General features: G+C 48.1%; 1 protein-coding gene across 2 annotated transcripts in view; it reads left to right on the top strand.

Moving 5' to 3' along the window:
* JADE2 (jade family PHD finger 2) overlaps nt 1-27,458 on the top strand; it is a 117,730-nt gene that overhangs the window by 3,248 nt on the left and 87,024 nt on the right. For both annotated transcript variants that reach the window (XM_029584118.1, XM_029584117.1), the window contains exons 2-5: nt 5,727-5,853; nt 6,627-6,684; nt 11,276-11,367; nt 26,362-26,519. In XM_029584118.1, the coding sequence (XP_029439978.1) occupies nt 5,803-5,853; nt 6,627-6,684; nt 11,276-11,367; nt 26,362-26,519 (359 nt within the window). In that variant the 5' untranslated portion in view covers nt 5,727-5,802. The remainder of the gene's footprint in view (nt 1-5,726; nt 5,854-6,626; nt 6,685-11,275; nt 11,368-26,361; nt 26,520-27,458) is intronic.

Raw genomic sequence — 27,458 nt, 5'->3', positions numbered from 1 at the left:
GGTCAGACCAAGGGTCCATCAAGCCCAGCATCCGGTTTCCAAGCCACAAGTACCTGGCGAGTACCCAAACATTAAACATCTCAAGCTACTGTTGCTTATTAATTAATAGTTTATAGACTTCTCTTCCAGGAGCTTATCCACACCTTTTTTAAACCCGGTTACACTAGTTGCATTAACCACATCCTCTGGCAACGAATTCCAGAGCTTAATTGTGTGTTGAGTGTGTGAGAATTTTCTCTGATTAGTTTTAAATGTGCTATTTGCTAACTTCATGGAGTGCTCCCTAGTCTTTGTATTATCCGAAAGACTATAAATAACCGTTTCACATTTACCCGTTTAAGTCCTCTCATGATTTTAAACACCTCTATCATATCCCCCCCTCAGCTGTCTCTTCTCCGAGCTGAACAGCCCTAACCTCTTCAGCCTTTCCTCATAGGGGAGCTGTTCCATCCCCTTTATCATTTTGGTCGCCCTTCTCTCCACCGCAACTATATATATATTTTTTTTGAGATGCAGCGACCAGAATTGTACACAGTATTCAAGGTGCGGTCTCACCATGGAGCGATACAGAGGCATTATGACATTTTCCGTTTTATTCACCATTCCCTTTCTAATAATTCCCAACATTCTGTTTGCTTTTTTTGACTGCCGCAGCACACCCAGGCGATGATTTCGATGAAATATATCAGCTCTGATGCCCAGATCTTTTTCCTGGGTGGTAACTCCGTGTCAGACTAATACCCCTTGTCTCTCGGTCGTCTGTAGCTTTCTGCTTTCATAGCAGCAGCACCTCTGCAGCCTTCTGGCCAAGCTGTGATATTTCCTTGCGTCTCCATCTCCCCTGAGTGCTCTGGTTGTCCTGAGCGATGCCCAGACACCCTCCCACTCTCTCCTCGTCATAGATTCCCAGAAACTTTCTCCATCTATTCTTAATTATTTTTGTATCTCGCTCTTTCTTGAGGGACGTCCTGCACCAGAGATGGAACACAGTGAGCTGTGGCTGTTTCCCTGTCATTTACAGAGGTGCTTTTAAAATGGAAACACTTTTTGGGGATTAATTGTTGTCTGGCCTTGGTCTATTGCGTACACTGAACCATAAAAACGACTTCCAGAGCGACTTGAAGTGTGGAGCACTTATCTGCACGGTACCTATCAGGATCTCTTCTGTACCTGTGAAGGTGGTTTCTTAGCATTAAACAGCGCTCGGTCCCCGTCACTGGAAGTACTTGTGCTGCCTCTGCATTTTAGTTGACAGTGTCCTATCTTCTGGTCTCTTTATTGATAAGCATTTAATTTACAATTCATGGGGTGCACCTGTTTATAGATGCGCTTGCTTTAGGGGGGGGGGGGTTTAATGTGTTTTGTTGACCTTGCAGCTTCCTTCTGCTCGTTTGGAGCTGGGATCTGGCATCATGAGTCTTCTGTTCCCAATTTCCCCAGGGGGGGGGGGGGAGGGGGTGTGTGTGTGTCCCCTCTGTTTTATATCCACCCCCCTACTGATTTCCAGCCACTAGGTGCCACCATTGCATGTTGACTGCCTCCCTTCCTTCTCGGGGGCTGTGAATCGAACCCAGGACCCCTTGGGCTGGCCCTGAGCTTTTCTAACAAAGCCTCATTTGGCATTTTGAAGATAGTGGATAAGATCAGAGGGTGGATGATACTGAGCCATGTGGAAAGAGTGAATTATTCTCCTAGCAGCAGTCTTAAAGCTGAACCTTTGTACTGACACATGAGGAAAGTTTCTCAGAATTGATAATAGAAACTTATGAGTCTGTTTCCTTATGTTTGCAGTTTCACAAATATATTTAAAAACAAACAAACAAACTATTATGATTCTCTTGTGCCTGTAACCAGGGCACCATTCAAGAAATTACATACTCCTACAATGAGCTTGTGCCCTGAGAGGCTTATTACAGTCTAAAGCAGGCACCGGAGGCAGTAGGAGCTAAAATGACTTGCCCAAGGTCGCGGTGGGTCCAGAAGCTGGACTTGAACCGTGAGCTCCTGCCTCTCGGGCTCTTTACCGTAACCCACTAGGCCACGCCCTCTTCCCTTGTGCGTCACGTGGCAGCGAGACATTGCTGTGTCACGCCGAGGGGCGGGGTCCAGAGGAGAGAGAGCGGAATTCTCTCGACAGCAAACAGCGCTCTAGGATTGCTCTCAAGTCCATGAACCCAGGAAAGTGTCTGCGTGCTCCTGATCGAGCAGGCAGTGCAGAATCATCACGGACGTTGTTAAATATAGAAACAGAGACGCAGATCGTTAATGCCTGCCTCCCTCTTTTTTTTATTTTTTTTATTTATTGTGCAGTGCTTCTGTGTTTAGGGAAGGCTCTCATGAATACTGGAAAAGCAAACAGCACTCGGGTTTCTAAGCTGTTGCGGGCCTGGCTGTCCTGCCATGGTTGCTAGGGTGTGTGTGTGTGGTATCTAATCGTGCTCATCCTCTGCCACTGCTGGTATCTGGTTGCATGCAAACAAATCCGTGAACATAAAGAACCCCCGGTCCATGGCAACCTCTGAGGAAACAGATGGGAGCCACTCCGAGACGGGAGGGCTTAGCAGGAAAGGTTTTAGAAAGTCTTTTGCTCCTGTGTGCCGTGACACGAACCTGCAGTCAGCCTGACTTTAAACTCAACAGGTCTAGGGCAGATAATGCAGGCAGCTCGGGGAGAGCTAATAACTTGCTCTGTGCCTCCCTCTCGCTCGTGCTTAGCACAGAGTTGCAGTAGGATACTGGGGCTCTATGGAAAGGGGGGGAGGTGGGTGCTACTCAGAGAGAATCAGAATTGAAATTACAGAACAAGTGAGTTGGTGTTTTTTGTTTTTTTTCCCCCCCCTCCCCTTTCATGGATGCTTCCACGATGCTCTGTGAAAGTTGTTGCTGGACAGCTCAGGGCATTTCCAAGTATTAACTGGGGTGCCACATGACCTTTTAGAGACCTCTCCTGCTGATATCCCGTCTTGCTCTCCTCTTTCCCCCCATTTCTTTGCTGAAGAAGAGAGCCTGTGCCCCATAATTGCCCTGAAGCCCTGATTTTATCTCGGAGTTGCAGTGTTTGTAAAGAGGAGTTTGTTTTTTTTTTTTTAGATCACTTGGCCTTCCGCATAAGCGGGCATTCGTCTTTCCTGTGTGGTTTTGACGGCTCACGGTGTTACCGGGCCACACTCTGCCTCATAGGCTCTCCCTTCCGGGTCACCACTGCTACGTAATCTAAACCAGCTGGCCAGCAGTAAATATGCTAACACAGGAAAGAGCTGATTTTTATTTATTTAATCACGTTGCAAACCACCTTTCCTGAAAGTGCTCAAGGCGGTGTACTGATAAATAATACAAAACAAAAATTAATTATAGAAATAGCATAAACAATGCAAAACATAAAAGCCAGATCCATTACAGCAAGCAGTGAAAGAACATCTCTAAGAATGCAGAGCCATTTTAAAAAGACACTATGTATTTTTCAAACCCCGGAAAGCCAGCAGGTTCCCTTCCAAATGGGCTGCCTCTGTAACCGAGCTCCATAAAAGCCTAATGTCCTTTAAAGATGGCACCACGAGAGAGGCAGGGACTGTGGTGGCTCTTATTTTCACCAGGCACTGGCCTAAATGAGCTGGGCCAAAGCCATTTATAGATTTCACAAATCTGATGCATTTTGAAACAGGCAAAGTGAAAACCACCACCGAAAATCCCATAAAATTGGTGAAATTATGGTTTCTAAACCTGATGTTTTGTCAAGTAACTTCTTTTTATGGCTGACAAACCTTTCTTGCTGAGAGATAGTGGGTTTTTTTTTTTTTTATTGCTCTTTTGAGCATCAGCTCGGCCAAAACCAGCCCCTCTCGTGCTGCAGCACCATGAACCCCCTTCCTTACTATCCAGGGATTCTCCCCCCCTCCCCCTGTTTTTATATCCGATCCCATCTCAGCCCTTCCCGTGCTGTGCCAGTCGTGGGCTGGTGCCCAGGCAGCCTGAGCTCCTGCCACTGGATGTCAGCGCTGCACGACGGGCTGGGACAGACTTCCGCAGCAGGACCCGGGGAGCAGACGAGCTGAACCCAGTTCCCTGCACGTGGTGGGAGTGCCATCCTCGCCACGGGTGGAGCCTGCTCTCTCCACAAGGCGGGATGGACCAGGGCTTGCAGAAGTGGCTTTTCAACCTTGAGGCGAGGAATTTTTGTATGACCAAGTCAGAAGAGGCATGGGCAAAAAAAACTTCAGGAGTGGCGGTGATGTTCCCTAGACAGGTCACGTGCAAAAACAGAATATTTAATCACTAGTTACTCATGGACTGCTCCAGAGAAGCTAAAATTACAGCACAGGCTCTGGGAGTGGTACACACACTTAGGATCCCGTTTCCTGTCCTCTCTTCTTGCTACAGGGCTTCGCTACTTTAAGCCCTAATTATGTCATGTTTTCTCTGGTTCGTGCACATACATTAATTTGAGGAATCCCATCTTGGGGGCAGCTTTAGAAACTGATGACCATGGCTGGGTTAGATTCATTATTATTATTTTTTTTTTTTTGTAGAGAAAGTTTGATTTATTTTGTGTGTCTATTACTTTTTCCCTTTTTTGTTTTGGAGAAGGATATAACCTCTAAGGGAAAGTTAGCAATCCATGGTGCAATTTGCACAGAGCTGTGAAGAATACGCCGTATTCATGCTTTTGTCCTCAAACTTTGTAAAGCATCCTGAGTATGCTTTACTGAATAGTTATATCATAATATAAAGCAGAAGGTGCTACAGGCATGTGACAAAAATCAGGGAATCCATTTGACTTTATAGATATATAGATATATATATATATTTTTTTTTTTAATCTTGTGATGTTTTATTTTCATATTACTGTATTTTTTTTTTAAACTGTTCATCAGTGTGAACTGCACTCCTCCTTCCTCTAAGGCAAGTCACTCAATGGCTTCCTTCTTGCAACCTGTTAATAGCAGTTCATTTGTAAAGCGTTAGGTACCACAAATCCCAGCACAGCCGCTGTGTGCGGTTTAGCAGCGTTTAGTGCCAGGGGGGGTGCCTGGCTCGTGTCCTGCTGGTGAACACCCCTAGAGAGGGCTCAGCCGGGGACATGCGGTTCCCCCTCCCCCCTCCTGGCATTTCACCCTGTGCTGGCGTGGGGCGGCAGCAGCTGAACAGACCGACCTGGTCCTGGGAGTGATGCTGCGCCCTGTTCTTAAGAGAGAGAGCCATGACTCTGATTTCCAGGGCAGCGTTTCCTGGTGTTCTGTGTGCGTCAGCGGACGAGAGAGAGCCTGGTAAAACTGAGCAGTGTCCATGTGTTAATGGAACCAGACGTTCAGCTACGGGTTCAAACCTTTATCTATGAGCATCTTTGGCAAAAATTCATTCCCAGTTATAGACCTCATGTGGGTGCAGGCTTATTCGCATTATTGAATTTTAGTTTTGCTTTATTTGGGTATTTAAGGTATTTACTCTCTCTCTTTCATGATGTAGGTGCCTGGTATATATATATATATTTTTTCCCCCGTATGCCCTACACAAATTTAGGAGGGAGAAGGAAACTGCTGTAGATATTTCGTCTTGAGATTTTTGGCTAAAAAGAGGATAAAACATTTTTCTCTTCCGTCTGATTCTGAGGTCAAGCTGGGGAGTTCTGTCGGGTTAGAAAAAAATGCCTGAAAGGGGGTGGAGGAGGCTGGGATGAGACCTGGCGAGAACCTTGCTTTACTTACGTGATTTTATTTATTTATTTATAGGTGTGAGACGTATTCTTTGCTTTTTGCAAGCTTATCCCAGACTTCCCGGCTGCCGGGGGTCGTCGTCCTGTAAGACATGGAGCTGGGCAGCAGCGGCTTCCTGAGCGCCTCGTCCAGCCCTTCAGCGGTAAGGGGTTTTGGGCATTGGCGGCCCTCGCTCGCTGGAAGGGGGAAATCCCCTAGGCGGAGTTTGTCCAGTGAGTTCGGAGCCTGCTGGCTTCTCCGGTTCCTGGCGTGAAGAGAGGAAGCAAATTCTCCCCCCGTTTTAATTCTGGGATTGCCGCCTTTCTTATGAGAGATCTGATGGCTGCTGCCGCGGGGGGGAGAGCAGACGCAGGGCCCAGCGGACCCTCTGACTGAGCCAGCATGGCACCTCCTCTGTCTTTTTACTGTGGTTACCTTGTTAATAAAGGTCAATAAATAAGGTGATAGGGTTTTTTACTGTCCTTGCATCAAACCTTTAATGAGCTGCTGTGCTCCCTTCCTATCAGATCTGTCTAATAAAAATGCTAGTACCTGTAACGTTTTGGTTTTATTTCCCTTAGCATCTTTGGGGTGTGGATGGGGGGGGGGTCGGGGGTCCCCCCCAAAGCAGATGATGTGGGGAATCATTTGTAGTGCCTCCGAGAATGGTCGCGATGCCCTGAAATGCTTCACATAGTCAATGGCAGCAGAGAAGAGAGCGTCCATCCAGCCAGCCTGCGACTTTTCATGGGGAATAAAAAGCGGAATCTTTTTTTTTTTTTTTGCTTTCCCTTGGCCCGCATGCTCTCCCCTCGTCACGCCCCAGCGCTTGTTGGTGCGGTTGGGTTAATGTGACCCGGGGCTCGCTGTAGATAGCAGTGGTTTGGGGGTGCAGTGGCGAGCGTGTGTGACCGGCTGGGTTTCTTTCTCTTGCAGATGGAGGAGAAGCGCAGGAAGCACTCCGTCAGCAGCGATGACTCGGACACCACAGACAGTAAGGCTTTTCCTCCAGCAGGGAGAAGCGTTTAAGTAAACTATTTCCTCCCCCCCACCAAGCATCAGCAAGGCTGCCCGCACTGGAGGAAGGGGCCTGATCAAAAGAACTTTTTTTTTTTTTTTGCAGGCATCGATTTTGAAAACCATTCTCTTCTGCTCTGCGAAGTCATCTGCCCAGAGCAACTGTGGGTGTCTCTTATTGGATAAGAGGGCCTCTCACAGCAGTTCAGGTGCTAAGGTCTGCACTAAGGGGAGAGGTTTTCCTGCAAAAAAAAAAAATGCAAATGAGGCTAAGCTTGATTTAACTAATGAGGGGAATGCAGGCTGTAACTTTCATTTGAAGTTCGTAGATTTAACTAGAAAATGAATGAAATGTTTGGTTTGTTAGGGATGCTTACTTGAACAGACCACCCGTCTGGCAGTGGAGCCTTGTGTTTTCAGACTAACAAGGCAGCGCTGGGCCACTGGCGGAGCACACTTTGCCAGCAGGAAGACTTTAACCCGCATTTATTGAAAGACTTGTATGCCGCCCATCCATAAATCTCAGCGCAGTACAGCTTTACACACACAATCAAATAAAACACCACGAGGTGTTCAAATGCAATAAATACGAACAGGTTGGTTCAGAACAAGGTTTCATAACATAAGCTTCCCGTCAAGGGGGGCTAAGGACCAGAATCTTAGTGTGGCTGTAAGTAAAACTGAATCTGCACACAGAAATACCCCTTGTGTCATCCAGCGGCTAAAGAGAGTGCCTCCCAGTGCATGGAGCCGCTGCTAGAAGTCACGTTTACAAGACACGTGTTGCATGCGTCCTGCTTGCCTCTGGAAAGCCCCCCTGTGCTAATCTAACTTTCCTGAAGGGAACAGAGTAGGGGGTTTCCTCTCCCCATGAGACCCCCCCCTGGCTGCCCGTGGTTCTACCTCCCACCACCCCTCCCATTCCCCCTTCTCGTTCCTCTGGAATAAGCTTATTCAGAGGGTCCCCTTCTTCATGGGCGGGGGAGGGCTGTCCTGCTGAATAGCAGCATTCAAGAGCTGGGGGGTGGAGCTTCATGTTTGGGGGGGGACGGGACAGGATAGTGTGCTCAGAAGAGGCAGTGACTTGTGGGGGAGGGGAAATTCTCCATGAGGAGCGGCCCTTTTCACTTTCCACTCGGTTTGCACGGGGGGGGGGGGGGGATTTTCGGCTAGGTCGTATTAAATCTTTGTGGTGTACGCTTAAGGCCCTAACATCTGCTCTGAGGAAGGTGTTGATCCAGCATTTGAGTGCATGATAAATGGCGCGGGAAGGAGAGCCTGCCACACTATTTCCTGAACCCTTGTTATTTGCATGGCATGCCTGTTAATTTAAAGGTGTCCGCGGTGCTGTCTTCTGACCCCAGTTCAGCCCCCGTGCTAAGCTGTTACTGCGCAGCGCACATCTGCTAAACGACCTGAACACGTGCCAAGCTTTCCTGCTTAGGCCCAGCAGATTGCCCAAGGCACAGGGCTCGTGCTCTTAAAAGCCAGCACGGGAGAGCCCGTCGCAGAAGAGAGCGGTGTTTATTTGGGATGTGGGTGGGATTCACCCGCCGCGTGGCTTCCAAGGGCGAAGAACCAGCCTCTGTGCGCAGCAAGACGCAAATCTCTAAGGATGGGAAGAGATCCAAGCGGCCTGATACCGGAAGAGAGCTTCTTAGCTTAGCAGTTGGCGGCAGAGAAGGGGCCACTTGGACTGCTGGACTGCTTTCATTTTGTTGTGGGCTGCTACCACCTGTCCCTTGGCGATGTCCCACTGCGTGAGCCTGACCCCATCCCCCGTCAGGGTCAAGCCTGGCTGCTACCTTCAGGGTTGGCCACGTGCGAAGGCAAAGCCAGACCATGCCGGCCTCCTGCCCGAAATGTCAGTTACAGGTTGGGCTTTGATCAGCAAAGGCTGAGGGAAAGCAGAGAAGGTGCTTCACCACCACAATCCCCAGTCCTGTTTCCTCCGAGCCTCTCTCCCCTGCTGTTTAATCATTTGACGCAGAGCTTTGAGCTGCGCGTTTCCGTGAGAAAACCCAGACTCCCTGTACCCAGGGCCCGGGGAACCTGAGCCCTGACTGTCTCTCTCCTGCTGAAATAAGTCACATTATTGGCCCATAGCTCCTTTAAATATGAACTTTAAAAAGCTTTCTTTTCTCTGCCGCTCCCATGTTGTGCTCTGATTTCCAGGGCATCTTCCCGTTTTCTCTTGCCCCCCTAACTCTCTATTTCTTTTTTATGTTCTGCCGCCTTGGAATAAGAAATGCTGCTGGGGCCGCACTCCCCGGTCTTAAAAAGCTCCTTGCCCCAGTTGCGATTCATATAGGGGGAGGGGGGGGGTGTGATGCCTGCATGGGGTTCTGATGATGATCAGCACAGTAGCGCCCCAGTTTAAGCGGGTGAGCAACTGGAGCTTTCTAAAACTTTCTGAAGATCTCAGAAACTAGAGGGGGGGGGGAGGGGAAAGTGGGTGCTATTAATGCCGAATTATCTGCAGGAAGCTTTGCTTCTAAAGTCACAAAGGGGAGTGTCTGGCTGAGAGCTCTCGGTTGCCTGCTCTGGCGTTTCCCCTCCTTTTTGGATGTGAATCCGTCAACAGGAATCTTCCTTCCCCTTACTCAGGGAGACAGGGGAAACTTCCGCAGCCAGAACGTGTGTGGCGCACATTTCGGTAATTGAGTGGAACGGGGGGGCAGGACCCTTCCTGGGCACGGTAATTGTAGGGAAAGCTCTGAGCCCTTTCTAAGGCTCTGCTGGAGAAGGAAGTGCGTTCGGCTCTCAAAGTTCACCTGCCGGGATGCCATTTGTGTGGCTTTAGCTAAAGTTTGACAGGATTATCGCAAGTTAAGAGCTGCGAGCCACGTCTGTGGCCTCACATTTGTCCCTTGTGTGTGTGTGTGTATAACATCTGTGGCGAGGATCAGTAGTGTTGGCGCTGGTCAGCGAGTGCCAGCTCTGCTTTTTCTTTTTTTATCACCGCCTCTGGATCCCTAATGGTGAAAAGCAGGTGCCTTCAGGTATACAGGTGAACTGATGCTACCTCGGGCAGCTTGGTGGTGCATGCATGGAGGTCAGTGGTCCTGGGCTCTCTCTGTAGGTTGGGTGCACACACACACACTCTCTCTCCTTTGGGGGGGTCTGTGCGATCTTAAACCTCCGAGGGCTCGCGTGGCCACAAGATACAGCTCCAGGTGCCCGCTCGGATTGTAAGCGCTTCAGCGCAGGCGCTTGGCACACCTGGTGTGCAAGTTCTGTGGCTTTTCACATCCATTCCCCTGGGAAATGCTTTTTTTGCCTTTTTAATCCACATGGACCTACGTGTTAGCCCCTCGCTGTTCTCCTCAGAGATCCCTGTGGCCAGAGGTGCACGGTAACCGGGCAGATCTTTCGTCCACCCCGCCCTCGCTGGGCCGAGCTTCCACGAGCTTTTTTTTTTGCTTATTTACTGAAGTGCATTGTGCAGTTGAGTCTGACCTTGCATAGATGTGTGGAACTGCCTTCTGCAGGAGGAAATAACCGAGAGATCAGGCAGGGATTGCACTCCGCTGGCTGGGGAGCCGAACTGTCAGATTTAGGTGCCCGCTTCCGCCTGGTGGAATTTTTTCTATTTCATTCAGCAGCTCGGAGCAGATTTTTTTTTTTTTTTTTTTTGCTTTTTGTCTGTCATTGTTGGTGCATCTTGCCTGCCTGTCTCTCGTCTCTCTCCCGACTGTGCTGTGCATGGGAAGGACCAGCAGAAAGGCTCCGGTTTGCATTCCAAGCCAACTTCCATTCGCTCTCCCTTTTTTTTTTTTCTCATCCCCGTTAACTCTCTGCACAAAATCATCTGAATCTCAAGTAACTGTACGGCTGGGATTGATGCCTGGGGGGGGGGAGTGGTTGTTTTGAAAAACCTGTAAAACTCAGCATATGCCTCCTGCATGTTAATGTGCCTTGGAATAAAAGCTCCCATTGTGGATTTTGATAGGGGGGGGTGGGGATGGACACTATTGTGCTTTGCATGTGAATGATTGAAAGTTGTAGTCTTTCAGCGTACAGTCCTTTCAGATGTGTTACCCAGTCCCTCGCCGTGCAGTTGACTGCGCTGTAGACAGGGGTGCGACTGCCCTGCTCGGCGAGATCTCATGGGGGGGGGCGGGGGGATTTCTTCAAGGGATCCGTTGGCTGCGTGTGCAGTCCGGCTTCAAGGTCACCATGCGCTGGAGCGCCATTTGTGGAGGGAAGTTAGGGCCGCGAGCACAGGGCTAAGGCCAGCACTGCCGCAAGAAGTGAAATAGTCGCGCAGACGGAAGCCGCAGTTTTTGCTCTGCGGGCGTTTTGCAAAGCATTGTGTGTGTGTGTTTTTTTTTTATTTCCAGCTGCGTAACAGAAAAAGGACCCTCTCTGCTCCGGGTGCCGTGAGGGTTTTGCGCCAGCGCCCGGACGCTCCTGGCATGAAGTCCTTTGCTCGCTTTCCAGTCTGCTTGCCCCATCTGATAACTCCGCCCCCTCCCCCCTCCCAGTACCAAAGAGTTTAAGCTCCTCCCACTGCTTGCAGTGTCCCCAGAGAAGTTCTCACTGGCCCTTTTTCTCCTCCTCCTCAGGTCACACAAACTCCTGGTCCAGATGTTCCAAGACGCCAGCGATGTGCACCAAGACCAACTGGAGAAGGGAGAAGGAGAAGAAACCCTCGGAGGTTGGTGGGATTTTGTGTTTGTTTGGAACCCCTGGAGGGCGGCTCCGTCCGCAGGAGGCGGGAGGGCCTGATCTGCAGGGCCCAGGTTTATTCAGGCGTTGGTATCTGAATCAGTTTAAAGCAGCCTTCCCATGTCTTTAAAATGCTTCCTGAGGACTTGGGCACCGCTGCTCCTGATGTCAGCTCCTCTCTTCTCCTGCCTTCACTGTGACTCGGAGCTGTCGAGCTCCCCCTCTCCTTCCCTCCTGACCCGCACGCTGTATCGGGTGCATCCAGTTCTGGCGCTTTGCTCAGGAGGGTCCAAAACTTGGATTGGAGGGAGGAGGTTAAAAACCTGTGTGTCAGACAAACACTGAAGGCAACAAAACCCCGCCAGGATAAAAGTTTGTTTGTTTTTTCTCTCATTTGTGTGGAAAGTTTGTTATTGTAGCAAAAGTGTTTGTTGTGGTCCTGAAAGCAGAGACTCCATTTCATTCCTGAATGCATCCTCCCCCCATGTTTGGGGTATAGAGCATCGTATTTACTGTTACCGCCTGGACATGGAGCGGGAGGTCATGCAAGTTTAGAAGTCCTGTGCGTTGGAGGATAAGTGCCATTTGGGGAAGAGACTGCTCCTGGTCTCTGTCTTCAGTCCAGGCCTCCCCCTCACCCCTGCTGGGGATGTTGCATTGCCCCAGTATTGCCGGGCTGTTTTTTTTTTGCCATGCAAGGCGCCTCAAAAGCATTTTTGCAATAAAGAAAATATCGCTAAAAGTTGGATGGAGAAAGATATCTTCCGACAATTACCCTAATGTTTCATGTGTTAGGAGTGTAGCTCAGCAGGACTGAAAGCTTCTCTTCAAACCTAGCAGTCAGGGCCGTCTGCCTGGGTGAAGCCAGAAAGAGATGCGCCAGACAGACAGACAGAGGGAATTGTACATCTGCCCGACCCCTTTCTCCTTTTCAGTTAGCTCCTGTCAGAGGCTGCGTGCCAGGCAAGCAAGCCTTACTTCCTGGCCTTTCTGCATCTTCCACAGCTTACGTTGGTTTTCTGGGAACTGCTAACTACTTTTTTCCTTTATTTGCAGTAAAACTGCAAAACATTTGTAACTATTAAGAAAACCCAACAGTTTCTTGTGCAGGATTTCCTTCCCTGCAGAAGGACCATGCTTGGGATTCCCGCCCCCAACTCCCTCTTCACCCTCCTTGTTGTCGGGTTGCTTAGGTGCCTACAGTTTGTCACCTGGGGCTTCTCCCAGGCGGTGCCCACGCCAGAGATGCTCCCTGCTGCCAGGTGGCGCAGGAGAGGCTGGAGGGGAGGGAGAGGGCGAGGAGAGTGGTGGGAGAGAGGCTTTTTAGGGAGGGGAAGTGGGGGGGGGGGGGGGAAGGCAGAAGGGGTGAGGAAAGGAAAAAAAAAAAAAGATCCAGCAACTATGTGCCCTCCCCCCCACAAAAAAACCCAAACAAACCATCTGTGATAACGAGAGAGGGCAAAATAGTTTAAAAGACTGGGGCTTTCCCCTGCCCCCCCCGACTGGCACCCGAGGTCTCTGAATATTTTTCTGCCCCTGCCCGCGTCTTCGCTCCATGTTTCCTGGGGGGGGGGGCAGGGCCTTTCGCAGAGTCTGGGGGCGCGGTCGGGATGGCGCCGCTCCTGCTTGCGCTCGGCGGTGCTGGTGGTGACTCGCGGCGGCACCGGGGGGGGGGGGGGCCTTCGGGTCTGATACGTCCGCTGATGCCCTGTGCTCTTCTGCTGTCGCCCACCTCCCTCCTCAGAACCCTCCCCACCTTCTCCTTCTGTTTCTTCCCTTTTTCATTGCGTCCCTTGAGGAAGTAAAATGCCCTCTCTGTTCATGTTCAGGGACCTCTCTTTTTTTTTGTTTTATTGTGCCTGATAAATTCATATCGGTCGTTTTTCCACGGGCTCTCTCTCTTTTATTTATTTATTTATTGTGATAACATTGAAATTCCCAGGCAAAATAAAACGAAGGTCCCCATTCATGTTTAATCCTGTTTCGTCCTGCGAGTGACTCTGGGAAAGGAGAGGCCCCTAGGATGCCAGCAAAGCAAACTCCCGGGTGCGCGCCGTGCACCGCGGCCGCCAGTAAAGATTATTGTACAGGTTTAAAAGGCAAAACCTGAAACTTTAAATCCTGATCGGTGCCGTCGAGACGCGGTTTCAAGGACGTCGCTTAACCTCATGCCCTCGCTGTCTCGTCCTCCCTTAAAGTGTTTCGCGCTGCGCTGGTGAGATTTCTCTCTCTTTCCATCCCGGGGGGGGGGGGGTGGCTGCTGATGCACGGGGGGGGGGGGGTGTTTCTCTCATTTGGGGGACAAGCTTTCAAGGGATTTCTTGGAGGGCAAACTGGTTCCTGCAGAGAGAGAGCTCCTTAGGAAATTGCCTTGCCCCCTCCATCCTCCCCTCAGTATGGGCGAGTGTTTGGGGGGGGGGAGGGAGAGTGAGTCTGGGGCTGCCCTGGCAAAGTAAGCTTGGGGGAGCTTATTTTTAACTCCTTTGTACTTCCAGCAGGGAGTTTACCCGAATACCTACAGATGTGGCCACGGGTTTCCCCCCACCCCCATCCAACAAAGTGAGTCATCTTTTGCTCGTGTGTGAGTGTGTGTGAGAGTCTGTGTGTGTGTGAGATGGCCTTTTTTTTTTTTGGAGATTCAGCCTCAAGACGTGCAGGGAGCTGTGGCCTCCTGTGATCTTAAGAGACCCGGCCGGCCCAGCTAGCAGCAGAGAAAGGGGGGGGGGGGGGGCCCTGCTTTACTGAGCAAACTTTTCCCTTACAGACTCAGCGGGCGGGAAGCAAATCAGGCCCTCGGGTACTTAAGGGGTGAGGTGTGAATCATCGCGGCGCCGCCTGCCCGCAAAGGAAAACTTGCAGCCCGGTGGCTGAGGATGACAGCTGAAGGTTACGGAGCTGTGGGTTTTGTTTTTCCTGTGCCTCGGGTGCCGTTCTCCGCCTCTCAGATTAATTTAGGCCGTTCCTCTGCCATTGGCGAAAAGACGCTGTTGGATTTTTTTTATTCTTTTCCTGCCTCTGCTGTGCTGGAAACGCGTGGTTATTCAGTAGAAAGCAACACGAATGCGCGCAGAGGAGATCGCACTGATGCGCGTAGAGCGTCTTGGTTAAAATGCTTGATGTGGGCGGTGCAGGGGGGGGGAGAGTACTCCGAGGAAGGCCCTGGGAAGTTGTCTTGCACGTTAGTAACAAAATGTCGCCAGCGTTATCAGACGTGTTCTGAATGAAGCACCGCGCCCTAGAGCCACCAACCTTTTAAAGGTGAATAAGCCTGGGACGTGAAACTGATTCTTTGGGCCTTAAGAGCATAAGAGGTTGCCATACTGGGGCAGATCGAGGGGTCCATCACGCCCAGCATCCTGTTTCCAATCCAGCATACAAGTACCTGGCAAGTACCCAGACATTAAAAAGATCCCATGCTGCTGATGCCAGTAATAGCAGTGGCTATGCCTTAAGTCAACTTGATTAATAGCAGTTTATGGACGTCTCCTCCAGGAACTTGTCCAAACCCTTCTTTTTTTTTTTTTTAACCCAGCTATGCTAACTGCCTTAACCACATCCTCTTGTCAGTGAATTCCAGAATTTAATTGCGCATTAAGTGAACAAAAATTTTCTCCAGTTTTGTTTTGTTTTAAATGATCTACTTGCTAACTTAGCCCTTGTATTATCTGAAAGAGTAACGGATTCACAGTCCTATTTTTTTTGATTTTATAGAGCTCCATCATATCCCCGTCAGCTGACTTTTTTTCTCCAAGCTGAACAGCCCTAACCTCTTTACCCTTTCCTGATAGGGAATCCTTTTATCGTTCTGGTCACCTTTCTCTGTACCTTTTCCAGTGCAATTATAAGCTCAATATAAGCTTAATGGTGAGAAAATAACTTGCGAGTTAGCCGTCTAAATGGCTTTTGAATATGGACATTGAGTATTTCTAATCTCTGATAATAAATGAAGACTAATAGCGTAAAGTTGATGTTTATAATATAAGCTCTCACTTATCAGACTTTTTGAAAGTACAGTAGAAGGCTGAATTGAGAATTAAAATGTGAAGGTTCCAGGGCAGGATTAAGACTACGCGGAGGCCCGAAGCTATTTCGTATTTAGAGGCTTTCAAAGCATTGACAAAAAGTGCAAAACGTGAAAAATCCACAATAAATAGGTATGAGAGAAGTTCGCATATACCTGGCTTTCAATGTATGAACATCTATCTCATGCATATTCATGATGGGGGTCCTGAAATCATTGACTGTGGTGTGCCTTAGACCCAGTTGAGGGTCCAGTACCTGCTGAGCTGGAAAAACCACAAGAATAAGAGGAAACTTCCTGGTCAAAACAAAAAAATTGGACTAGAAGACGGTACAATAAAATGTTCACCAAACCTGAACCATTCTTTAAACACAGTTAAATGAGTGCAGTTGCCATGCACCCAATTAAAACTTATCTTCCTGGTGGAGCATTGCAGCAGTGAGGCAGACCAGCAGGAGAAGGGCGTCGTCGAGTCAGAAAGGCAGAGTCCTGACGCGCACGGGTCCTCTCCCGCTCGCGGTCCAACCACACGGAGACAGGGTCAGGACCTGCGTCGCTTCCTGGTGGCCGAGGCAGCGGGGAAACTGTTTTGGGTTTTTTTTTTAAGCCGGCTTTCACGATCCCCTTGTGGCGGTTCATTCGGGGGCCAGAGGTTCCCAGAGGTGTAGGAGTTGAGCACAGGTGAGGTGCATGACCCCCTATGATTCGGTAAGACAGTGCGACGGGGGAGAGGCAGTCATAGATTGAGTTTCTAAGAATGGAAAAAGCATAAAGGTGATTTTTTTTTTTTTTTTTTTTACCACCTGCAGCTTTTGCATGAAGCCTTGTATGGTTTCCTGTGTGGTGGAGAGGGGAAGGTTTCTGCTTTCTAGCCCTTCTCTGGCTGACACTGGGATCTCTTTTGGCTGAGGTCCGGAGAAGTCCCTTCGTGCACCTTCAGGGAGTTTCTGCAGCCCCGTCCGCCACCTTTCCCTCTCCTGAGATTGACTTCCTCGCCTCCATGCTGCGCCCAGGTTCTGCTGGGCCTGTTGGCCAGGAGGACTTATTTAATTGTCCTCCTCTTACCGTTGAACCCAGAGAGGGTCACGAAGCATCCATAGCACCTCCCACCCACCCCAAGTATTAACGCATGTAACAGTGCCCCTTAAAATACCCCCGTTCCTTCCCTTCCCAGCTAAGCGCTCGTCCTTATTCGCACCCTTCCAGCAGTTTCCATAACACTGTAACTCTCCCACAGCATCCCCAGGTCCTAATCCTCCTCCGTCATGCCAGACTTCACCCCCAAACAGACTATTTTAAAAATAATCTACTTTCTAACCTAATCCAGATGCTTGCTCGAAGAGCCAGGTTTTCACCGTTTTTTTGGCATGCTGATAAACGCAGCCTGCGCGGTCGTAGGGCCTACCTCAGTGATGGCGAGTGCCAGTGCTCGAGGGCCACAAACAGGCCGGCTTTTCAGGACATCCACAATGAATATGCACGAGAGAGGTTTGCACGCACTGCCTCCGTTGTATGCCAATCCATCTCCTGCATACTCATTGTGGATATCCTGAAAACCCGGCCCGTCCGTGGTACTCGAGGACTGGAGTTTGCCCTCACTGGCCTAACTGACAGAAACAGTGACACCGTCAGCAGTGCTTGGTGAGATCATCCTCACGCCCTGCAGGGTACATATTTACTGTAACAACATAGCTAAATAGCCCGGAATTCACCTTTAAAGATGACTGACAGAATTTTAAACTGCACCCTTGACTCTACTCCTGTTTTTTTTTAAGTGGCACTGGTTCCCAGTAATGTGATCTACTATTTTTCCCCTCAACCAAAAGTAGGGTTGAACACCTGGGAGTCCCTGACAGAGGCTGTTACAGAAGTTGATTATCCCCGAAATTAACATCTGTATTATTGTAAGTACAGTTGTATGCAAAAGTGTAGGCGTCCCTGGGTGAAATTGTATGTTTCAAGGAACCTCTAAGTGAACGAAACTGACACAGCCTCATATAACCGTACAAAGTTAAACGTAATAGGAGAGATACAAGTCCAAAATAAAGTCGCTGATTTCTCACAGTGAGTGCACGGTACGTGTAGGGGTTTCAGCAAGCCAGTGTGACATCTGGCTGTCGCTTTCAACCGACGTACTGAAAAATAATTTTCCAAAACAATTACATTCTGGGGTTTATGATGGAGAGGACCAGCATCGGCTGGAAGCGACAGCCAGATGTAACTTCGGCTTGCTTGAAACCCTTGCACGTAGACTCAGATTTACAATGAATGGTTTTCAGCGCGATAAATCGGCAACCGTGTTTGATTTCGGACTTGTCTCTTTCCTGTTTTGGGTTTATCATTTTGAGCAAGTTTATAGCATTTCTTTTCTGGATTTAACAAGAGTCGAACATGAGAGCTTCCTGCAGTTTGTAATGCAAAATGGCTATTTATTTGCTTCAGGATTAAAAACTAAAAGTGACTGAGACCCTTCCAGTTAATTCATTGCTCCTTTTTAAAAAAAAAAAAAAAAAGTTAAGGTCCAAAAAGTTGATGAACTCATTAGATTTTCAGTTGATCAGATGAATACAATTGCATCCTCGGTCCCTTCCATCTTTCACCTTGGGATTGCTCTGGACTGCCTCTCCCATTTCCATTCATTCTTCAGGGCAGGGACCGCGCACGAGGTGAATCTTCCGCGTACGTGGCACCCGTACAGGCTAATCGACATGGTGGTAGTGTTACCTGCCCCCAAAGATTTCCAAATTTGGGCACAGGGGGGTTTGGGCTGGGGGAGGCGCGGGGAGTTTAACCCGTGACCCTGTCGCTTTGCTCTGCTGAGATACAAATCTAGCAAAATGGTGTCTCGTTTCGCATTGGTGGCTGAAGGCTGGGAGACGTAGGAACGCCGCAGATACAGGCGTGGCTGAAGCACGAATACTGCAGAGGCTCGCTCTGACGGAATATGCGACTGTAGGGGGGGGGGATCCTGCTTTTATAGAGATGTGAATGCTGCCATCAAAGCGTCCTCAGCCCAGGTGGACCCGAGGATTAGAAACAGAGCTTGGGGAACTGAATCTGGGCATCGGTGCCGTCACTGAGCCCTCCCGTCGACTCTCTCCCTGTGTTTATAGTCTCAAGTGGCGACCTCTGACCAGAGATTGACAATCTCTCTCTCTCTCTCTTTTTTTTTTTTATTGCAAAGACTCGTTTTTCCCGAACTCCAGTCGTCTTATAAAAATGTTTATGTTCAGCATGCAGGATCTTCCCACCTTGGCCGCTCCTGTAGCAGATTTATAGAGCAAGGGGTTGTGCCAGCCTGCTACCTGTTGTAAATATACTACCACGCTTGAGCCAGACAAAAGGCCTTCCTTTTTTTTTCCCCCCTTATGTTCTTTGCATAATTAAACTCCACAAACATTGTGCCTTCATCTCGGTGGCGCAGAGAATCGGTGGCAGAAGAGGTAGGAAAGCGAGGTCCCCCGGAGCTCTCCTGCCCTGCCCTGCGCCCGTTCTTCTAACTCTACTGGCCCAACCTGACCGTTTTGGAAGGAGAATCCGTGATTAGGGCCTCTGGGTATGCGGTACGAGAAGGTGAGCTGCTCTGCCTCTGCCCGGGGTCTGGCCCGTACGTTTTAAATGGCCCTTTCTCGGGGTATTAGATTTGCATTCGGACCTGTAAACAGCTCCTTAATAACCGTTCTGAAGAAGCAATTACCTGGGCCCGAACGGATCGGTAGAACCGGTATCGTTAAACAGTGGGGAACTTTAGAGAATATTCCCCTCCAGAGAGGGGGGGGGGGGGGGAAATTGATTATCTTTCTGCTGTGCGACTTGGCGGCAGGCATTTCTGTTTCACCGCTATCCAATCCATGCTGTATTCAGCTGTCACAAATAATTCAGAAGCGAGAGAGAGTAGAATAACGGAGATTCGAAAGAGACACAAGATCCGAGGTCCAGTAGACGAGCTCATTTTGTAAACCAACAGGCCAACGATCTGTTTATATTTATTTAGCCACATCCCATTCATCCTAAAGCATTATCCTTTTCTACTCTTTAGATTTTTGTTTTAATAGGTGTTTAAAGCAGTATTAATTTTGGTGTTGGCATATGCCCAACTGTCCATCTGTCCATCGCAGGAGCTGTCCAGACCGTGGTGCTGAACAGCAGTGAAATGCACTTTTTAATTCGGATCTTTTTATTTATATTTAAAGGCAATAATCACATTGATTTCCCCCTTTTTTTTTTTGTCCGCTAAGCAATTTTTTTTTTTTTAAACACGTGTTCGAATTTGGTAAAATAGAAAAAAGAAACAAACAAAATCTGTGTCTTTGACACATAATGCCACAGTGCGAGAGTCCTATGAAATGTGGGCCATCTGTTCCTGACAAGAAAAATTAAACAAAACAAGAGAAGCCTAGAAGAAAACATATTTATTCTGCTGTAGCAACTGCTCCAGATTAACTGGGGCCTTTTCTTTTTTTTGGTTCCCTGACAGTCAGTTTCTTAAGATTGCACAGACACATGATTGAAGAAAATACCAATAAACTGGGGATGCTTCATTAAAGCTAGCGATTTTGTTTGCTTTCTGTTTTATTTTGAGGGGAAGGGGTACTCCTTTTGTCTGCAGGTCACGATTATGGCTCTCTTGTTTGTTTTTTCAGAGGAGGAGTCTCTTCCATGTGGCGAGTGATTTTAGCATCTGTACAGGTCCTGGAAAAACCCTGGATTCATGTGTAGCTTGTTGAGGTTGGACTGGCACGGGGGTTAGCTCGGCGGTGAGCTTCCCATTGTTCGTAGGTGTACTGATATTTGTCAAGTCAGGACCTTTCGAAGTGCGGCTTGCTGGCATTATGGGAGCACTGACTGACTCGGCGACATTCACAGACGTGCAAACATCTGGACAGCAACTTCCGAAAATCCTGTTCTTGGTGTCATTTGAACAATGCTTTCCCCATGTACTAGGCAGAAGTTATCACATGAGGGATTCTTTTGTTGATCCTTTTTTTTTTTTTTTTTATACCGTAGCCTTTGATGCCTTCAAATTGGTATGCAAAAGGAAGCACTTGGATCGCTGCCAAATTGACAAAAAAAAAAAGGAAGTTATCAAGATGCCTTCTCTGTCTTTCTTACAAAAAGAACATATTTTATTTTGGCATCTTTCTTCTCCCACTGTTGTGGAAGCTAACCTGCGTTTAAACTATAAATATTGGTTGTGTTTATTCCCGTGCTATTTTACTTCAGACATTACATGAAGCCTCTGTTAGTAATTAAAAAAAAAAACAATAGATGAAAAGAGAAAGCAAAGTATCCTTTTTTTTTTTTTTTTATGCTCTGAATGTAGGGTATCCTGGGCCTGATGTCTCAAACTTTTGGATTAGCAGCGTTCCTGTTGATCTGGTTGCGATAGAAGCGTCTCTCTGCTGCATTCCTGGTTCATTGGTGCAGGGGATGCAGCCTGAAGCTCTGTGCACTGACGCCAGGTCGGGCTTCAAGCCCCGGGCCCCTTTCCGACGTCCGAGGGATGCAGTTTAATTGAAGCAGATTCATCGGTGGCGGCGGCTTGGCTTTAGGGACAGTCCTCCTCACCAGTTATTCCGCTGACCAGAGCGAGGATGAGCCAGAAGGGAGGACGATGCAGGTTTATTCGGGAACAGAAGGCTGGTGTGCGAAGAACTGGGTCAAAGGTCCTATAACTTGACATCTTCCAGTCTGCTAGAAATGCCGTTTCTTACAACACCGCGAGCAGTAATAACCTGCAGGAGATAATAGGAACAGGAAATGATGGCAGATAAAGACAGAATTGGAACATTTTTGTCCCAGTGGCTGCAATTTTGTCTAAATGTTGTAAATTGGCTTCATTTAGGTTTAAAGTGCGTTCCGTTATGTTTGTTTACTTTTTTCCTAGTTCAAAACCGGTTAGCAATTTTCTAAATTTGACCAAGGATTGCATTATCTAACCCAAACCAGCAGTCCTCTGGCAGGGAATGTTTGCACGTTTAGCTGAAGAATCTGTAAACATGTGGAATGAGTCCAGAGAATCCAGACTTCCAGTTTTTGGAGAGATTCCAAGTAAATATCCTTCACCCCTTGCCCTTCTCTTTTTTTCTGTAACGCAATGGAAGACTATCCAGTGTGACTATCCTCGTGACTTCCTTTATCCTTGTTAATTTGGGGGTACAGGAGTTGGTCAACTGTGCGTGACCAAGAATTACATAAGTGACATTATTAAACCATATCCTGGTAGGACTGTCCAGATTGGTTGGGCTCCTCTGGGCATTTTACAGGACCCTCGCAATCTTTTTCTGGATTAATTGCAGCCGTAAGCACAGACGTGCCAGGAGGACCCAACGGAATTGAGGGAAATCTGTCGGCATGACTGGTAACTTTTTCATCTTTGGCTTCATGTTCAGTGGAAAAGAAGGAAGGCCGTAGAGCCGCCTCGGTTAAATATTGGTCAGAAGAATAACGGGAGTGTTGCTTTTGGATGAAATAGGTATGCGATAGCTTGATTACTGCATTTAAAGAAAATTATTGTGGCCGTAGGCTGAAGAGCCACTCGGAAAGTGTAGAGTAAATTGCTTGTTCGCGCCATGCGGTTTACTTCTTCTGACGCTGGAAGGTCCCAGAGCGTTCTGTGCACTGTACTGGTGCTTACAAATAGAGGGGACCATTTCGTTTGTTGAAGGGTTTTATTGATAAAGCAAATGAGTGAAGGCGCTTCAGAAATGGACAGGCAATTTAACTGGCTCACAGCGGTTTCCATATGGGGTTTGGGGAATCCTTAAATAACTGTGCTGCCAAGACAGACCTGTTTTCTTCTAAGCTGGAGGCAGCCATGCAAGATGTCAAGGACTTTACTACTTATTAAGGAGCGACTTGTTTCATCTAGGAAGTTGCAGTTCCTGGAAAAGCAATCCAGGCAGCTAAGCCTTTGTATGCCCGGTTTTCTTCTGTTTATTGGAGAACTGCCAGTTTTGACTTTTGAGGAAACATTTTCTCGAAGTATTGCATTTTGAATTGGATGTTCTCTCAGGTTTGTTTGTTTTTTTTGCCTGCTTCTCGTCATCCAAGTGTTTCTTTAAACCGGAATTCTCAATCTAATTTCGAATTCTTTGATTTGACGAATTACCCAGAAAATTCTGGTGCTGAGATCTTACTTTATTGATATATTTTGTTATGGAATCTGACCTCAGTAAAGTTACGAGTTTGTACTTCAGGAATCTTAATGCTCTTTTTTTTTTTTTTTACTGTCAGTCTCTTAAGATTTGGCTAGGAGAACTCAAGAGAGGCATAAAGGTTTCCTTTCTCCAAGGCACGCGACTATTTCAGTGTTGAAACAATTGCAACTATTTTTGGACTCTAAGGTTTACATCTTCTCCTGCTCCGTGCATTTTGTTTTGCAGTCCTGCTGTGTAATTTCTCTTCTTATTTGTTTGTTCTCCTGTAAATGCTGAGTCTTCTCTCCATAATGTTGCTTTGACCTAGATTTGGAATTAATTGAGGAAATAGATTCTGGAGTTTGGTTTTTTTATTTTTGTATATTTCCATGTTTCTGAATGCAAAGGTTGTTATGCTTTTGTATATTATTCTTGAAATTTAATAAATATAGAGTGAAAGAAAAATATATATATAATTAGTTCATGTGAGAAGCAAGTGCTTGAAGGTTTAGATTTGGGGTTATCCTTGGTCAGTGAGAGGGGCCTGCTTGCTTTGAAGAGATTTTCTTGCCTTAGTGGACTGCGTTGTGCCGTGTATTGAAACAGAGGTGCGTTCGGGTTTCCGCCGGCTTGTAAGATCTTTTGACGTGAACGAGGCTGGAGATTCCAAACGGACGCTTAACCTGCGCGTACGACGTTTCTGCTTCCGAAAGCCGGCACGCAGCTTAGGAGGAGGGACCTTGTTGGACAGCAGCGTGGGATATTCTGTCGCTTTGCAAAAGCCCCAGAGTGCCTGGCAGAGCTGTTAATATAGACGAAGCTGTTGAAAAGTCGTGGGATTTTTTTTTTTTCTTCCTTCAGGTAACTGGACCTTTGTCATGTCCAGTCTGACTTAAATCTTACAGATGTGGGGTTGGTAATTACACTTGTAAAAGAAGATACGGCAGCTATATCAGTAGATTTAGTGAAAAATTCTCTTTCAGATCGAGGAGATGCAGAACACTGGTTAGGCTGACTTGACTAATTAACTGAGATTGGGAGGATTACTTGAACTGACAGTTGGGTTAATGTGTGTTTTTCTTTTTCTTTATTTACCTTGCTGTTCTTATGATCATATTGGTTTTCGCAATACCCCAGGGCTGCGGGCTTCTCTTCTGGCCAACATCTGGTTCCATCTCTCACTTGCCATCCCAGCTCAGAAATGACAGTTGCTGTGGCGGAGGCAGGCGATATTCGGCCCTCTGCATTTTTCTCAACCTGCCAAAAAAAGTGGGGCCAGCTTGGGGGGGGGGGGGGGGGGGCGGAGAGAGGGGCATTTCTTCCTGTCCTGTGGAAATTTTACTTCTGCACCTGATTTTATTTTAAATTTTTTCTGTACCCAGCCTTCCCTTGGAGTTTACAGATGTGGAAAGAGAGGGATGGCTTGTATGAAAGGCACCTGATGCATAATCCAAAAGCAGTGCCCCCCCCCAGCCCTCTTAATGTGGAGCAGGCTCTCGCCTTTGCATTAGTGCTGGGAGGGGAGATGATCTCAGATGCTGGCGGATGGGCAGGGACCCGTCCACGTTCATCCAGGGATGCCCTTTTATCCTTCAGAGAGTCAGCATTGCTTTGGCCAGTCTTGCTGCAGAGGAATCCTTTTCTGATTATTATGGAGTGTGTGTGTGTGTGGGGGGGGGGGGGGGGGGGGTTATTGGGTTTCTCTACCTGTGAATCCAGAAACAGTTTTGGGAAGTGCTGAGGAAAGGAAAACACCCCAGAAGATCATTTTCTAGGGGCTGCAAACGTGTTGCGGACTCTGGGGGGAGTACCCGGAGCAGTTTAATGGGATGCTGAGATTTGCTGCGGGTTTTGGAAAGAGATACGGATGGTGGATATCATCTTTTTTTGTTTGTTTTCTCTTCTTCCATTCGTTGTACTGTAGGCTCTAACAATTACCGTGGCTTCAGCAGACTGAAGAGTGAGCCCTCTGCGGATCATTCGTAGGCTCGTGCAAAGCCTTTGTATAGAATTTGCTTGCCCTTCCGAATTGTTTTTTCTCTCTCCGTTAGGCCAGGCGGTGGAGGATGAGGGTTGCTCAGGCACGTTGCCTTGCAAGGCTGTGTGTGGGCTCTGCTCCGTCCATCCAGGCCAGGGTGAACCTCCCCATTTTTAAGCAGCACCACCAACGCTATTTAGACGACGCGGCTGCCAACGATGGGCGCGGGCTGAAATCTTTTCTTGACTAGTTTCACGGACGTCACTCGGTAATTGCTGCCTGCTCTGGGAGCCCGGCAAGGAAAGCTACGATGGCACTAGGGCTTGCCAGCCGGCTCTCTTTTTTTTTTTTGTAAGGAGCAGGCTGGTTCGGTCTCGGGTTTGTAGTTCCCCGCGTGCCTGCCAGTGGATTAACCTGTTCCTTTCCGACGTGGAACCGGTGGCCATGTCCAGATGTTGCAAGGCTCAGCGCGGTGAAGGCCTGGATTTTCCAGTTGTCCGACCTCCTGGCATCCGTTCGAAGGGTGATTTGGGGGGTTGGGGGAGACGGATGAGCAAAGATGTTTTCTCTGAGTTTGTGCCGAGCCCAGAGAACAAAGCACCCGGGTCTTTTCCCTGCAAAAACTCCGAGACCAGCAGCTCTAACGCACCTGTGGAAATTGATGGCTGCCTGGTTTGTTTGTTTTTTTTTTGGAGGGTTCCTGCCCCCCCATAACCTCTCTTCTCTTGCTTGTGAGGATTGGGAGCCACACAAATGTTACTAGTTAAGTCTGCAACCATAGTGCAAGCGTCCACGTGCTCGCCCAAGCATTTTCAGATTCTGTCCTTTTAAAATCACTGAAAAACTGTTTAAACTTTTTTTTTTTCTTTTTTCTTTTTTCCTTTTGATTCCCGGTCGGGTCTTCATTCCTCGGACGGGTTGGGGCTTGGATGTTACGGAGGCAGCGTTCACAGCCTCCGGCAGGGTGGGTGGGGGACAGCGGTGACACTTGCTGGCTGAGGTCATCGCACGCAGCCTTCCCAGCTAAAGTCAGCGCCTTACATTGCATTCATTCTTGTGTGGGCAACCAGTGAAGTTTCTTCAGTACTGGAGTAACTCATTCGTGGTATTTAATTTCTGCTGTAATCCTGGCTGCTGCATTTTGATCTAATTGTAGTACTCACATCATGACTTTCGGTGGCCTAAATAAAAGCGCATTATAATAGTCAAGCGTACACAAAAGCAGAGCCTGAGCTATTTGTTCTTAAGTCTCCATCAGAAATCTCAATTTTTTGGTTGCCGTACCATTATTAATTAATTAAAAAAAAAAAAAAAGATTTAGCCTCTGCTCTAATCTGGGATTTTAAACTCAATTTAGTATCGAGCGCTACCCCAAGATTTCAGACTTCAGCCCCTATAGGAGTAATGCAGTCCTCAAAGCCTTGGAGGGAGCGCTGATCACATGTGCAGGCCGGGGTGGGAATCTGAGGTCATGGGAGGGGGGAGAGGGGGGTGGAGCAGCAGTTCCTAGGGAAGCGGATGCAGAAATCAGCTGTCCCTGGTCGCGGGTGGGCTTTTGTGGTGTGCAGGTCTCGATCTGGCGGGTAGCGACTTCTGATCCTCTCTGACCATCGCAGATGCACAGATTGAAAGATTCCCCTTCCCCCAGACCTGTTCAGCAAGGCTATTCATATCCCCCCCTCCCCCTGCTACCGCATCTTATTCAGTGATCGGATCACCTTGTCGACTGCCGATCCTGGAATCCACCGACTGCTCGGCGCGCCTTCCGTCTGGGCGGATGATTTCCCTTTCTGAAGTCCTGTTTCCTCCTCACCGTTTTATTTTTGTTTTGTTTGCTTGTTTCAGGTCTTTCGCACTGATCTGATCACGGCCATGAAGATACCCGACTCGCAGCAGCTTGGCTCGGATGAGTATTACATCCTGGCCGATCCGTGGAGGCAGGAGTGGGAAAAGGGAGTCCAGGTTCCGGCAGGCGTGGAAGCAATTCCGGAGCCAAAGGTCAGGTAAGCTTTGCTTGGACGTGCCCGGGTCCTGCCCTCCCGGCTAGGGAGGCTTGCGGAAAGGCGTAGGCCGTCTTAACTTGGGACTTTCCAGTTTACATCCCCGGATTTCACAGAACGCCAAAAGAGAAGAAGTGCCAAAAAAATACATGATGTACCGGGCGGAATGTAAAGTAAGATGAATCGTGGGTTTGATAAAAAGAAATGCACCCCCAGACCCTGAATGAGACTAATTAGCAAATGCATCACGTCTATCCCTTCTAGGATCAATCTTAGTTTGTGACAGTGAAGATATACAGGCAAGGCACAGAGCAGTAAAGAGAGAAATGTTTGGTCATCAAAAAAGCAAATCTAGACAACATTCTGTTGTTTTTTATTATGGGTGTGCAAGAATATATAAATATGTATTTATTTATTTTTATTTTATTTTTGTTTTCATTCCATTTTAGTTTCTTGTTTAAAAACAAAGGGGCTGTAGCAGCCAGCAGCCTTACAGAGTTTGTAGGCTAAGAGGTCTAGTACCTTATTGCCTTGTACTTGGCCAAAAGGAAGATCTTATCTGGAGCCTGAGATGAAAATCACCCTTGAAGGCAAAAGTGCTCGGCTTTGACGTAGGAGGATACGCGGTGTTGCCCGCAGAACTCCAAATCTGATCCGCATTTCCCTGTAGCTTTAGGGATCTTTTGGACTGTGCACACATGCAGTAAGAGTTAATAGAGCCGTTCATTTTACGTTTTTGAGCTATCGGCTTTACTGTCCCTGCCTATAGAGTTAGAGGTGGGTGCACACCTGGATCAGGAAGCCCATTGTCTGGAGAGAGCTTCCTCTTCCCAATATGCATTTTTATCCCCTGTAGATGGAAATCCAATAAAGCCTGTGTGCAAATACAGGACTTCCTGCCATGCATCCTGTCCTGTGCCCTTACAGGCGCCCTGCCGGAGC

Source organism: Rhinatrema bivittatum, chromosome 18 (genome assembly GCF_901001135.1).
Source record: "Rhinatrema bivittatum chromosome 18, aRhiBiv1.1, whole genome shotgun sequence".
Classification (NCBI taxonomy): domain Eukaryota; kingdom Metazoa; phylum Chordata; class Amphibia; order Gymnophiona; family Rhinatrematidae; genus Rhinatrema; species Rhinatrema bivittatum.
The sequence above is the reverse complement of the archived record's forward strand: the minus strand, read 5'-3'. Positions and strand labels throughout refer to the sequence as shown.